Genomic DNA, 14,358 nt, shown 5'->3' with positions numbered 1-14,358 from the left:
AGAGAAATACAGCTATACTGAATCCTCAAATGTATTTCTTCTCTCTACAGACTGAGGGAATTTATATGTAAATTTATACGTACACCTTGGATCTTCTCATTTCTTAGCTTTTGTAGACTAACTGCAGTTAGCAGAGGTGTAAATTACAAGGAAGATATAGGTGCAGTCATCTATCATGTTATTTCTTCTAAATATAATTTGCAAATTAGTATGCACATACAACTAATAGCAGTCATTATCTTTTATATTGCTTATAGTTTTTTTTTTTTTTTTTTTTTAAGAAATCTATGCTTTAAATATTTGCCTAATTATTAAAAACAACAAAAAGCACAACAGGATTAATCATCAGAATAGATCGAACAAGCCAAAGAATATACTCAGAAATTTTCAGTCCTTTTCGAAATGCATGTATTCTATAAAACAACAGACAATGGAAGGAAAAAATGGAAGCGCACATAGGATGAGAAAAAAGTGTTGCCTGTAGCAACACATTCTGAGTATCCTTGCCAAATGAAGTTCTTGTGAGCCTAAAAACTCAGGGCTCCACATGGCCAGCACAATCTCTGCTGTTACAAAGCAAATCTAAAGATAACAGCTTATCACAAACGGCAAGCAGCTGTCTGGTCCCTTCCAAGCCCACTCATTCCCTTTCATACCAGAGAAATTCAGTGTGGAGAGTGCACCATCTCTGCCCTTTGGATGGAGTCCCTGGGCCCTCTACTACCCGGTTCCTTCTGATCTGCTCTGCCAACCAGTTCCCGCTGCCGTTGCGCATGACAAATTTGTCAAGAAACACCAGCTGGCTCTCTGGCCCGTAGAACCAGTTGTAGTTGGAGTCCGCAATGGCCACAGTTCTCTGAAACCCTTGGGAAAAAATTAAAAGGAATGTAAGAAAGAATAAATGATGATGAAACCAAGCAGTAGAAACACAAACAGAAGGAGCCTTCTCATATGTTCATACACCTACTCATAAATGAGCCATAGACACGTTACACAGGAGCTGTTTCCTTCTGCTGTAGATAACTCAAATAGTTACCTTTCTTTGGCTATGAGCTACAGACAGTAAGTACTACAAAAATGTAAAGCATTTAAAATTTAAATTGCTTTTTAAAGCAATATCCCATCCACTTTTCCTCCTCATTCAAATTTTGCAAAGGTAACTCTCTTTACAGTTTTTGCTTTTCCTTTGTCAATCCAAACTCTCCAAACAACAAAAGAGAGACTCCCTCAAGGAAAAACAAACAAAAACCAGTTTCACCCTGAAACAGCTAAAATGAGTTCACTTTGCTTTTTTTGGAACCTCTCCCCAGCAAATGCCTAAGGTATCACACGGATTTAATGCAATTCCTTACACATCTGTGCTAGCATGCCAAAGCTGCACTCATCCCCTTTACACACAAAGCTAGATCTGGGCTTTCTAATATCTATTAAATATAATATCTATTAAATATAATATTTATCTAAAATTATTCCACTCTTTTTTAAAAGGACTTTGAACAATATAAGTTCCTAATGAACTCTCCTACAAAGAAGCGACACAAAACCATCACTGTGAACTTGCAAGGCTACCCAAAACTAAATTTCTTCTGAAACCTACAAGTGGTTGGCAGTGTTTATTAGGTTATAACTGTTTTCATATTTGTAGATCTCTATTTTTTAGCCACAACTAGGATTTCATACCAGAGATGCTGAAACAAACTGAAACACTGGAGAAATTCAGCATGAAAACAGAAATACTAAGAAGTCTGCAAAACAGGCCCATGTCTGATATTTCTCTTTAACTCACATTGACAAAAGAAAATGATTCATGTAAATATGATTCATGAAAATCTGGGATCGAGTAAATCGTCCCCACACTTCCTTGATACTTTTACCCCAGCTTTATGATTTTCTACTCCTTTCACCCAGTATTTTAGCGTGACCATTTTTCTTTTTGGGAAAGGACAAAAAAAAAAAAAAATTAATCAGTAATCTCAAAGAATGTTATTTTTCAAATAGAAAATCCCCAAAACATCTGATCTTCAAACTCTGAAAACCAGAAATCAAATTCTGAAGTACTGTTTTTTTTTCTCCCAAATAATGTTCCTTTTTTTGACTGATTCTAAAAACCAGAGTTTAATAAATAACAGTGTTCAATAAGCAGTGAAAAATCAGCAAAAAATGATATCAGTGTTTCCATGCATGATGAAGGTAAAATCCAGGGAAAAGGTTATTTTAAATATCCAAGTACAATGCTAATTAAAATGCTCTACTTGGTATGTGAAGTTTCTTTGAGAATTAGAAGATCCAGCTTCATTGGTGCAAATGAGCCTACCTGGCAGGACAGTCCTGTACATAAATGCAAAGTGCTGCTTGAGCCAGGGTAGTGCTGAAGTGATTGATATCAAAGTGCCTTTGGACAAGAAACATGTACTGAAACAACGATCTGGTTGTGTAGCTGCCATAAGCCACCCCTTCATAGAGGAGCCCATCTGTGACCTCCTGCAGCAGGACCACTGACTTCTCCATGATTGCCAACACTTGCTTGGTCCACAGGTTAAGCTTCCTGAAGGTAGCCTGAAAGAAAATGTTAGAAATCTGGTTTACAACACTATAGGTCATAGATGATGTCACCTGATTCCGCAGTGGGATCCTTCACAGCAAGAATACACAAGGAAAAACTGCCAGAGCTCTAAACATGACATATTACTGCAGAACTCCTGCATTTCCAGGGTGAAAAATAAAGCACTATACTTAAACACAATAAGGAAAGTTTACAGAGTGAAAGAAAAAAATATATTATATATATAAACACCTTTTTGCTAATAATGTGGGATTATGCTTTCCATCTTAAAATGAAAATTTTCTTAATGCATTCAGAACATGCAAAAAGGGTAGAGTCGCATCAAGACTATGTATTTCAGTTCAAATTAAAGTGCTAGGAAAACAAATTTACAGTCCCCACTAGAGGGCTCCATAAAGTAAATATTCTGTTCAGTCATTTTTCACTGTAATTATCACCAGTGTGATAAAAGATTCTCAGAGTTTACAAAAAAGTTGACACTTGAACTGCACTTAACTGATATTCTATTAAGACTGCTCTATTTTAAGACATTCTGTGATTCCACTTACATTTTCAATGTGTTGCACATCTAAAGGATCTATCTAAATAGAAGTTCTTTTGGAAAAGATTTACATGTTTAATTCCAAATGCAGATTCCTCAATTCCAGAATAAAGTTAATCGTCCAACTAAGCAGAGGTCCAGCCTCCACAAATACAAGTCCTTATCAGTTATATTTCTTCTAAAGAAGAAAATTCCAGAGATGATATTTAGGTCTGCTCTATGCAAATCAAGAGCTGGAAAGAGGTTGCCCAAAGCCCTTCTCAGGACTTGTCTGCCTTCACCAAGAAGCAAGCATAGGCACAGGAGCCTCAGCTGTATCTACATATTGTAGAAGGATGTGTGTTTGGAAGGCAGCATATGGATCCCAGCAGCCAAAAGTCTCCATGCCTCGTATTACTCTTTTGGATTCACTGGCTGGAGAGGTAGGAATAAACAGAGAACAATCGCCTTGCACGTCACTTAGTGACTACGCAACTCAAAGTGTCTGGACACAGATTTAACCAGACTTATTTCCACCATATAGCAGAGCTCAATTTTAGGACAGCTGGCACAAGTTATATCCCATTACTTGGTGTAATTACTTGGTACCTGATGAATGAAGCACACATGCCAGGCTGAGAGAGTATGAGCTACATTCAAACCCGCCTACCAAGAATGTTTCATTTTATTGCCACAATTACTGTATTATGCTCAGCAGAGTGATGAGCAACTCAGACTTCCTAGCAGTCAAGACTGCCAAATCCTGCTTAGTTAACAGAGAGGAAAAAATTGCAATGTCTAAGTTAGACAACCTGATTCTAAATGGCATTTTTATCCACTGGCTGAAAGGAGAAATACATGTATGATTGAACAGGACAGCAGGCAGCACTACATACTTCTGCCTACTTCACTCCTGTTTACTTACTTGATGCTATGACCTTATAGCTGTAGTACCTTAATGAAATAATAATACATAAGAATGAAAAATGGTAGAGACTCAACACTATGTCAGGCTACATAATAAAACATAATGAAACTCACCTATAGATAGCAACATGTATATCAAATTAGGCTTTACTCAGGTCTCTTTTCAGAATATTTGTGTGTTTATTTTAACTGCAAAAGCTTTAATATATGTGGGTGCCTAGAATTTATTTCAATTAGTTTCATTTTTTCAGTCCTATGTCAATGTTTACATGTCTTTAAGTTGGCTATTTAACCTCTGCCTACTTGATTAGCTGAGTACAGTACTTAAAATTATTCAAACTTTTTTGGAAAAAGGTCTACAGTGGGATACACTATTTGCAATTGCTTTGAATCTGATACTGGAAAAGATTTACATGTCTCCTTCCACCATCTCCTTCCACCCCCACCCCCCTTTTTTTTCCTCCTGAAGAAAGTCTTTCATCTCGGAATGAGAATTTTCAATAAAACATTTCAAAAAAAAAAAACATTCTAGACCAAAAAAGAAACTTCATTTAAGTTTTCATTTTTTAAAAATAAAGCTGCCTCATATTGAGAACAATTGATGTTTCATTTAGAAATATACAGTCTGGATGTTTTGAACTGTTTTCATTTTAAATATCTGCACTATTTCTAAATTGCTCAAGTGTTAGTGAATTTGCATTTTATTTCTTTCTTTCCAAAAATATGAAATTAGGTGAAACAAATATTACCCAACTGATGTTATCATTGTTTGGCATGAAGTATACTTCTGTCTATACTCTAATGAAAAGCAGAGTCATCTTGTAAACTGCCAGCTTTTGCAATAACAGAGGATCAAGGAAGATGGAATTATGAGGAATTTAGCAAACCTACTGAATAAACATGAAATCTTATTCTTCAATTTGTGAAGTAATAATTTCTACATATACCCTTCCTGCTTTTTATCACATGCACATTAGTGAGTGCATTTGTTTATGACAAGCTCTTACAAAAAGATGATCCCCCTCAAACACAGTAGGTGCCACGTTTTTTTGAAACACATTGTTTGGGTGCCCAAAAGCCCAACAGTGTGCAGATGTGTCCTTGCTTACTTAGCAGGGCTGAACAGCTTGGCAATATCATCAGCATCCAGAAACTAGTTTTTCTTGATTTGCATCAAGTAGTTTCCATCAGGTGTCACGTCTTCAAAATACATCTAGCACATACCAAATTAAACTTGATAAAATACTGACACATTCTTATAAGCAGGAGCTGGCTCCATGATTTTCACTTCTCAGCCAAGGTACCATTGGGTTTTAAAGCCAGGATTTCTCACCAGCTCTTTTCCTCTTACTCCATGACTTGCACTGTCCTTTACAGTCTGCATCACTTAAACAGGAGAGAGGGATATTCCCCATGCAGGCAAAAGCATGGGGGCATCACATTTAAAGGGAAAAAGGTAAAATCCTGTAACCTCTCCTTAGCAAAGGATGCTGAAAAGAAATGTCCAGAGCTGTGTCTGTGAATGATAAAGGTACAGCTTTACAACCATCTCAGGGAGATAGGAACAAAAGTCCTGATCAAATTCAGCTGATCGTATTGCCTGGCTCTCAGCTCAGAGCGTAGGGTGTTTCTGAGTACTGACCTTCTTGATGCATGTGGCAAGGAGACCAAGTGCATCACTCCAAGGAGCAATGGTACACTGCCCAAAGGGTGTTAGAACAAATTCTGAACTGATAATCTGCCCTGAAAAACTGGACTGGCATCCAACACATGAGCAAAGTGTTAATTTTCACCACAGTGAAGTAAGAAATCCAAAAACAGTTGGATAGCTACATTTATATGCACAGCTATACCTTGTACACTTGCACCACAGATTTTGCTCTATTCAGTAAATTACATTTTTTCTAAGCAGCACATGAGCAAACTCAATACAGCCGAGCTCTCAGACCACACAAAGCAGTGCGACCTTCGCAGTTGGCTGCCATAGACACTTAATGCAGAAAGAGCAGAAAAAAAAAATATGTTTATCAGTTTCTGTACATTGTTTTACAAAGGAGCGATTGAGTTGATGCACTGTAGAAAAGCATCCTGATTTAGCACATACCTTGATTCATCAGAACCAGGCTCAGCCAGCAGGGGCCACACAGTTGGTAGGCTGGTGGTTATGGAGGTACTGGAAACCCATCCACGTCTGTATGATGTTTCGTACATATATCCTGAGGCATTGGCAATTACCTCAAGAAATCTCTCCTGTTGAGTCTTGCTAGATAGCTGTACAAGAAGTCATAAGCAGTGGCAAAGCCAACTAAGGATGAGCAAGAGGGACCTCATTCCCATGGGGCATCCTTCACTAGCCTGTCAATAAAGAAAGATGCAATTAATTAAGTTTCAACTATTTATTTTTCTACATTACCATACTGTGAGTTGTGTATGACTTAACATCTCTGAAGTTAAGCAACTCATGCTGAATTTGATACAGGAGTAAGCTACTTACCATGTCTCTGGACCATTTTATTCTCTCCAAAGTATGGACTAAGCTTCAAACCTCATTAATTATATTAGAAAAATCAAATCTTTAAATAATAAAGCAGGGCTTGCATATTCTGGGTTTTTGTTAAGAGAAATAGGTATGCAGAATATTTATTGCCGGAAACAGAATCTATTTATCTGAAAAAAAAAGATTCACAGCATTTTTGTGAGAAAGTAATATCCATAGTTTATACTCTTCCAGAAAAACTGAAAGAATCTTTTTTCTTTTCCAAAGCAGTTGAATGTTAACAAATTCCTAATGGTGACTATGGGACTGAAGCTGTCTTTAAAGCAACAACAAATACAATAACTCACAATGCTGTTTCTTAATTCACAAACACAGCAAGGATAGTAGTAGAGATGATGAAAATTATTTTCATGGCTACAGTTCAAATCAACAATACTTCATGTCATTAAAAAAAGAACAACAGTATTTAACGTAAAATAAGTAAAACGATGTCATAACAGGTTTTCTAGGAACTACTGCTTCTATGAAATAATTACAGTCATTTAGCAAAACAGTAAATTTTACCAAGAAAATTCATAACAAAGGTGGAGGCAGCACAGAACAAGTATTTCTCTTAAATCAAGCATATGTTGGCTAATAAAGACTTCAGTTTTTTAGTACAAAGAGTACTCCAGGTGATAGCCCTACAAAGAAGGAAATGTGAAGGAAGGCACAGTGAAACAAACAAACAGCAAACCAAACAACCCCTCCCACCCACCCACCCCCCCCTCACACACAAAAACACTTGATAAGCTTAATAATTATCAGTTACTTTCATGGTTGTTCTCTTCACACACTTTGCAAAACTTTTTCTACTGCAGAAACTAACTTTAAATTGTTGAGATAGTGTCATACAGTTACCAGTGGAAACTGTGTTGTACCCCTGAGGACATGCAGCTATTCTGTGATTCTATAAATACAATTTCTTCCTGGATTTCTATAACCAGTAGTGAACAAGCAGATAATAAAAACAAGCAGATAAAAAACATCGAATTAACAAGATCTTAAACAACCCCCCAAAAACAAACAAACAAACAACTCCTCATTCAACTTGAGTAGGTGCTCAACAGGAGCACCTACTTGCATTCAAAATACATAAATGAACCAGAAATTATAAATACCAGGCTAGGGCAGGGCAACTATGGTAAAAACACATGGTCTACAAGTGACAAAAATGACCCTTAGCTTTTGTTTCAATACAACTAACTCCACTGGAAGAACTCAAATGACCTTGGCAGATTCATAACTGTATGTAAGATAAACCTCCACAGGCTTTTTGATATAGCTGAGTTTCCAACAGTTTAAGTGTTCATCTTCACAGAATCACAGAGTGGTTGAGGTTGGAAGCACCTCTTGAGATCATCTAGGCCAATTCCCCTGTCAAGCAGGGTCACCTACTGTACACTGCACAAGAAACCTCTCAGTTTCATCTCATCTTCTGCTTGGTGAAGCTATACATTCATTTTTTTTTTTCTTAAATGAAATCATTATCTCAAGGATTTTAAATTAAATACAGGAACTTACTCAGTATTACTGAACACAGCAAAATGTGGCCTCTTTTTGAACCAGGATTTTTACTAGGCTAGATGATTTTATTGTGAACCAGGTTGTGAACAATATTAAGGCAGCTAAAGCTGTGGTAACATCAGCCAAAGCATCGGAAAAAAGTCTCAAAATTCCTTTTCACCTTCCTCCATAACCACATTACATTCTTGGTGGCCGCTGTTGGGAAAATTTATCTGTCATTTTCCTTCTGGTTCAAACTCTGAACTCATCAACAAAGGCTTCCAGCCAGGTATAGTAAAATTTTATATTTATGCTTTGGGTTAATTGTTGTGGGAAAAAATTACAGACCTGTAGGCCAAAACACTTACATGCTTTACCTAGGAATTCATTATTTCCATACTTCAAGATCGACTAGAAGAAACCGTAACTGAACTGGGAAAGCAAGTCTTCCCAGTCACCGGGTATATTTATACTGTGTCATAGAGGCACAAAAATTGAAAATCTCAGTTAACAGGTCATTTGTCAATCTCAAATGATTCTATGACTCTATGATTTCTGCTTATTCATCTTTGGTATCATTGGAAAAACTCTTAAAATGTAATTAGACTTATATGTAAAAATGAAACTCTATTCTATGCTGGATATACGTAACATCTTTAGCTCTGACCAGCTATATCATGAACCCAAATTTGCAAAGTACTTTTAATTTTGCTTTTCATGAAACCTTTGCACATTCATAGATCAGAGTTCAAATAGGAACAGGAAATATGACTTTAAAGACCTTAGTATAGAATAATTAGCACATGCTTGAGGCTAAGCTATATATTAATAGAAGGAAAGAATAACGAAATAATTTGACTTAAAACATTTAATTCAGATTTCAGTATACTTATAAACTGCTTTCAGTATATGTATACTTATATGTATACTTTCAGTATACATATAAACTGCTAATTAGAATGTGTTAAAAGCCATTTAATGGTCTTTATCAACTTCACCTGAAACGGGATTTGACAATAGAACTGATTTATTGTGAATTTCCTTGTTAAGATATTTGGCTTGATATTTGCTAACTTTGTATTTTGTTTTGAGCACAACACAGCACCAAATTCTATAGCCTAAGATTTTACATAATGTCTGTGACAACATTTCTGATAAATAGAAAATGCTATACACAGGAAAGGATAAGCTGATCAGTTATAACTACATTTAAGTTGACTTCTTCAGCAAAAAGAAAATCAAACCTTTCAGTGGGAAAACAAACAAACAAAACAAACAAACAAAAAAAAAAACCCACACACCTTATGTTGGGCTTCCTAAGCCTAAACATTGTTATAGTGAACCCCCTCAGGTTTAGATGAAGTAATTTTGTAATTACTTCCATCAAATAGCAATTGTGTATAGTAAGTAAATAAAATTTAACAGAGGAGATATACGCAAGTAACAGGGAAAACTAAACATGACGATTTAAATAAACTTATTTCTAAACATACAAGCTTACAGCTAACATCTGTTCTTAAAGTGAACTTCCCTTGTTCATTTAGCGATTTAGCTGATATAATCTGTGTGCCTCCATTAACTTCATTTCAATGGAATCAAGCAATGTACACTAAACAATGTGTAAAATTATTCCCAAGAATGGTCAAGTAGTAAGCATTAAACACTTTTTGTATCTAATTGTGCTCTCATATTTCAAATAGATTGCGAGTGTCAGATGTGGTAAACTGCCTGGCTGATAAACCGTGGGAAAGCATGGTACCACAGGCCTGCAATGAGCACGGTCTGTGACAAAAGTTTTCAAGGCTATTATGAACTACTCTGTTCTGAAATATTAAAGTTGTTTCTATTAATACAAGTAAAGATGGGTGAAAACATGCTGAAAACAGCTCTTTTCTAATCTTATCTAGACTACAAAACATGAGCCAGTATGAACCTCAGCTTAGCAATTAACCGTGTCTGAGGGCAGCAGGCAATCTTTTAGTGCTGTAGCCAGTCTTTCCAGTCTTTAAAAAGGTATCAGATGTTAAAAAAATAAAAATAATAAAAAAAAAAAAATCCAGGGATCCAGAGTAAATAAAAATGTCTACAATGGATTCTTTACTGCAGAACAACTACTTAGTTGCAAACACATGCCTGGTTGCTTTGTTCATTTCTCTTTCGTAGAATCATAGAATGGCAAGGTTTGGAAGGGACCTTAAAGATCATCTAGTTCCAACCCACAACTTTAACTTTTTGTTGTTGTTGTTGTTTAAATTATTTTTATTACTTTAAACATTGACTTTGATGTAGATCCTCCACGACGAAACTTAAAAGATCACAGATAAGGTTTATGTAAGTAATGGGTTTTCCTACATGTTTTGAGTATTTTAGCATAGCATAAGGTGGTGTGTGTGTGTTAGATTTGCCACCTTCTGTAACAAACAATGAACCTGAAGTTGATTATGGTTCAATTCTTCAGTTTTTGCTGTCAGGAACCACCATGAGTTCACTGCACTGTCCAAGATTAATGCGATATATACCACCTTTTTGCATAGGAATTAAAAATCAGTATCCTATCTCCTTGAAACAAAAACAACACCAAGAAAATCATGGTAAAATTACCACAACCTCATCACTTCTTGACAATACCACTAAATTTGCTAACGTCTCGTCTTTCAGTAAAAATTGTTTTTTTGTATTATTCCCTCATTTCTCTCTACTAATAACTACTGCATTATCAAAACCAGGAGTATTATCATTTCTCTGAGAATGTAAGCTAAGAGGAAAAAAAAATATACTGTATGTCCATTTCAAGGCAGGATTTAAGACAAGCAGTTCTCCCACTTAAAGTGAGGTCCTTGATCACGGCCTATGGGATATTTAGAATCAGTCTTCCTTCACTTTGTATTCAATTATTAAAAACAAATTGAACTAAAAAGGAAAATAACTCGCTCTAACTTGAGAAACATAATACCTATCTGGGTATTGTGATATCTGATTTCCAGCCTCTGTATCAATAAATAACATGGTATAGCTGACTGCAAAATGAAGCACTAAGCATATCCTGACACATATATTACGCAAGTAATCCACATCCTGAAGCTTAATGCTCCAAACTTCCCCATGACAAATTACTTACTGCAGAATAACTTGGAGGTTGAGGGCAGATTAAGCTAATGATTGGAGGAAACACGGCAGAAATCACTTCACAGTACTGGAACTCTCATTCGCATTACGTAGATGCAAAGGCAAATGAATCAGGGCTCTATTCAGGAGGATTACGCTGAAAATTAGTCCAAGACATCCATTTAGTACTTTTTGATGTAATCCATCTTAGACATAGTAGCTAGGTAACAGAATGGTTGAGCTTAATGCACGCTAAATGTGAAGCAAGGATGCAAATGTGGCATGTAATAGTGCCAACTGAGCTCTCAGTCCTGAGGCCAACTGTATAATTGTACAGATTTGCCAATGTCAACATCAACACCCTGGAACTCCAGATAACCTTGCTATTGTTCTGACCTACTTCTGGGAGTAGGTGATACAGCTTTAAACCTTCAATCAGGCAAAGGAAATATTCTTTCTTGAACAGAGGAAGCATACATACCAAGAGGAAGCATAACCACCAAGGGAAATGAGACCACCAGCATTTATTTATAAACTAGACTCAATGTCCAGTATTTTCTTAGAAAGTCTCTAAAACAAAATATTTTCTTGTGCTTAAATTGAATACTTTGTTCACTATCAGAACAATGTCTTCCTTTTTTTTTTTTTTTTTTTTAAAGAAGAAAAATCCTTGAAAAAATCTCTTCCATCCAAAACAATGTTTCAGCTTTCCAACATTTTTCTGGTTGCCATCAGAGCAAAAGCCATATTATCTGCAAAACTCAAGTGCTCAGCCATTTTCAACCATAAAAATACTAAGAACTTTTTTTTTTTTTAAAGTCCTTGAAAAACTGATGATTTATATTTCCTATGTCTAAGGTAAAACGTAAGTTTGCACATATCCCTTTATCATCTGTGTTTCAACAGCAGTCACTGAGACCCACTCATGCTTATTTCATCTCAGTTCATAAGCAGACAAGTGGTTCTTAGGTATAAAAGGTTAAATTTATACCAGAAAAAAAATGACAACATATAATACTTCTGAAAACATTGTCTGAGAGCTTATTATAAAAGTAGGGTTGTACCGCTTAGGCGCTGAGGAGGCAACTATAATTTTACTCCTTCAGAAACTTTCAGCTACTGTCTATCCTCTCTTTCTCCATGTTTCCCTATGGGCTTATAACCATCATTCTACTACTTCTAAAGCTGCTTTCATATCATTTTCAATCAGTTTTGTCTTTGATCATAAGACGGTCCCTTTCAAACTTGGCTCTTTCTTAGCGTCAACCATGATCCTTCCACATTGACAAATTAATAAACAAGAACCAAATCTGTCTTGATAGTTCTCAGTACCACATAAAGCAAACACAGAAATTTAGTTATGTTATTATTTCTAGATTACCTCTAGCTCTCATTGTAGAGAATTTTTATATTAGGCACGCGAGCTTCCTGTAGTCACCACAGAACTTCAGCAACAATTTATCTCCTAGAAAACCTGGCAGGAACCATACATTAAAAATAGAAAATGTAGAAGAAACTCTTAAAATTTCAGCTAGCCAGACATTCACAATTCACAAGTCAATTTTATAGACACGTAAAATATCTGTTTTTAAATGCTACAGGTGAAAAAGATAAAAACAACATGAGGGTTCAATATTTCACTTACTAAAATAATAAATATTCCAGATATCAGATTCATCCTCCTACCCTTCTTTTTCTTCCTCCCTGTAGGACACTATCTCAGCATCCTCCTCCAGGATTATATATAATCTTCTTATTATATACTTCTTATATACTAATAATTCTTATATACTAATATATATACTTATATACTAATACTTATATACTTATATATATATCTTATATACTAATTTCTATTCTAGAATTATAAAACCCTTCTCAGTATTCTTTGAATGTCTGGTGGTTATTATTAGGACTCAAACAGATGTGCTAAATTTGTGTTGTCAGCATAGAGCCTCACTTGATTTCAACTTAGCACATGTGAATGGATTCTATTTGTACATTTATCTACACATTTAAGTATTTGTATATCTTTTACTTTATAATTCATGTTGTTCTACACTGAGCACTATCTGGACACTATCAGCAACAGTCCTACGGCATGCTCCGATACTTTCAATAAACATGGACTAACAAAGCTACTGGATTGCTGGTTAACAAGAAATACTGGGAGGGCCAAAAATTTGTTATGACAAAGCCTCCTATTAGTTTTTACTTCCTCACTGCTGTTTCCTTGGAATGTTTGCATGTGCTTGACAGCAATTATCTCCAATGTGAAACCCATGAAGTCAGGCTTGCCGTCAAATCCTACACCTTACTGTACATTGGTAACATACTTGTGTTCAAAAAATGGTGTGTGAACTATGTGCCCCCCCCCCCCCCCCCCAAGAAAAAACAAACAAACAAAACACAGAAATCCCTTGTCTAGCAACTCTAAAGAGAGAAATACCTCTGTGAAAAGGGTGCAGAATTTGTGAACTTCTAAGGTATTTGTTCATACAACAGGCTTAGTAAAGAAGAAACTTTTTCACTGCTTTGTCCAAAATACAGAGTCTGACTGGACTCTTATTTCTGCATGATGTGTGACTCTAATTACATGACTTTACTCAGTACTGGAAGAGGCCAAGACAGCATATGGAAAAAATCACTAGTGCAGATCCCCTCTGCCAATAATGCATGTCTGGTAGGGAGTGTTCAAGAAGCAAGTTGGAGATAAAATGCCAGAAAGCTGATCTATATCCTCTGCTCTCTGTAAAATAAGATAATATGGCTTAAATAAGGACAAACTTTCCCTAAGTTTTTAGGCAGCATTTAGTTATTGCATCATAGGAAGACCAAGCAAGTTATTTAACACCAGGTTTTAATTTTTAACAGTAAAAATTCATCTATTTTCATTGAAACATTAATGTACTACGTTTCCCTGCTCTTGCTAACCTTCAAAACATTGTCTGTTCCTGTATTATTTAGATGATTATTATAGTGAACTATTAGCCATTGACCCTTTGTTTATTTTAAAATGTAAACCTACTCCAGGATGTAGCAATTATGGATGCTCTGTTATGAGCAGCATGACTATCAACGGCGGTTGTTATGACAAACAGCTCAAGCTCTGTTAGCCTACACGGATGGGAATTCAATTAAGGGTGTCTTTTATTATGTGATATATACTATCACAGTAGTTGAGAAAAGACATAAGTGCTT

The 14,358-nt window shown here is 35.8% G+C and overlaps 1 protein-coding gene across 2 annotated transcripts in view; it reads right to left on the bottom strand.

The window, feature by feature from the left end:
- The window catches only part of DSE (dermatan sulfate epimerase), a 33,569-nt gene that overhangs the window by 3,998 nt on the left and 15,213 nt on the right, over positions 1–14,358 (bottom strand). For both annotated transcript variants that reach the window (XM_032185757.1, XM_032185758.1), the window contains exons 3-5: positions 6,115–6,365; positions 2,315–2,556; positions 657–864 (exon numbers count right to left, since the gene is read on the bottom strand). In XM_032185757.1, coding sequence (XP_032041648.1) covers positions 657–864; positions 2,315–2,556; positions 6,115–6,221 — 557 coding nt within the window. In that variant the 5' untranslated portion in view covers positions 6,222–6,365. The remainder of the gene's footprint in view (positions 1–656; positions 865–2,314; positions 2,557–6,114; positions 6,366–14,358) is intronic.

The sequence above is a fragment of the Aythya fuligula genome, chromosome 3 (genome assembly GCF_009819795.1).
Source record: "Aythya fuligula isolate bAytFul2 chromosome 3, bAytFul2.pri, whole genome shotgun sequence".
NCBI classification, from domain to species: Eukaryota; Metazoa; Chordata; class Aves; order Anseriformes; family Anatidae; genus Aythya; species Aythya fuligula.
Note: the sequence above shows the minus strand (reverse complement) of the source record. Positions and strands in the feature narration are given on the sequence as shown.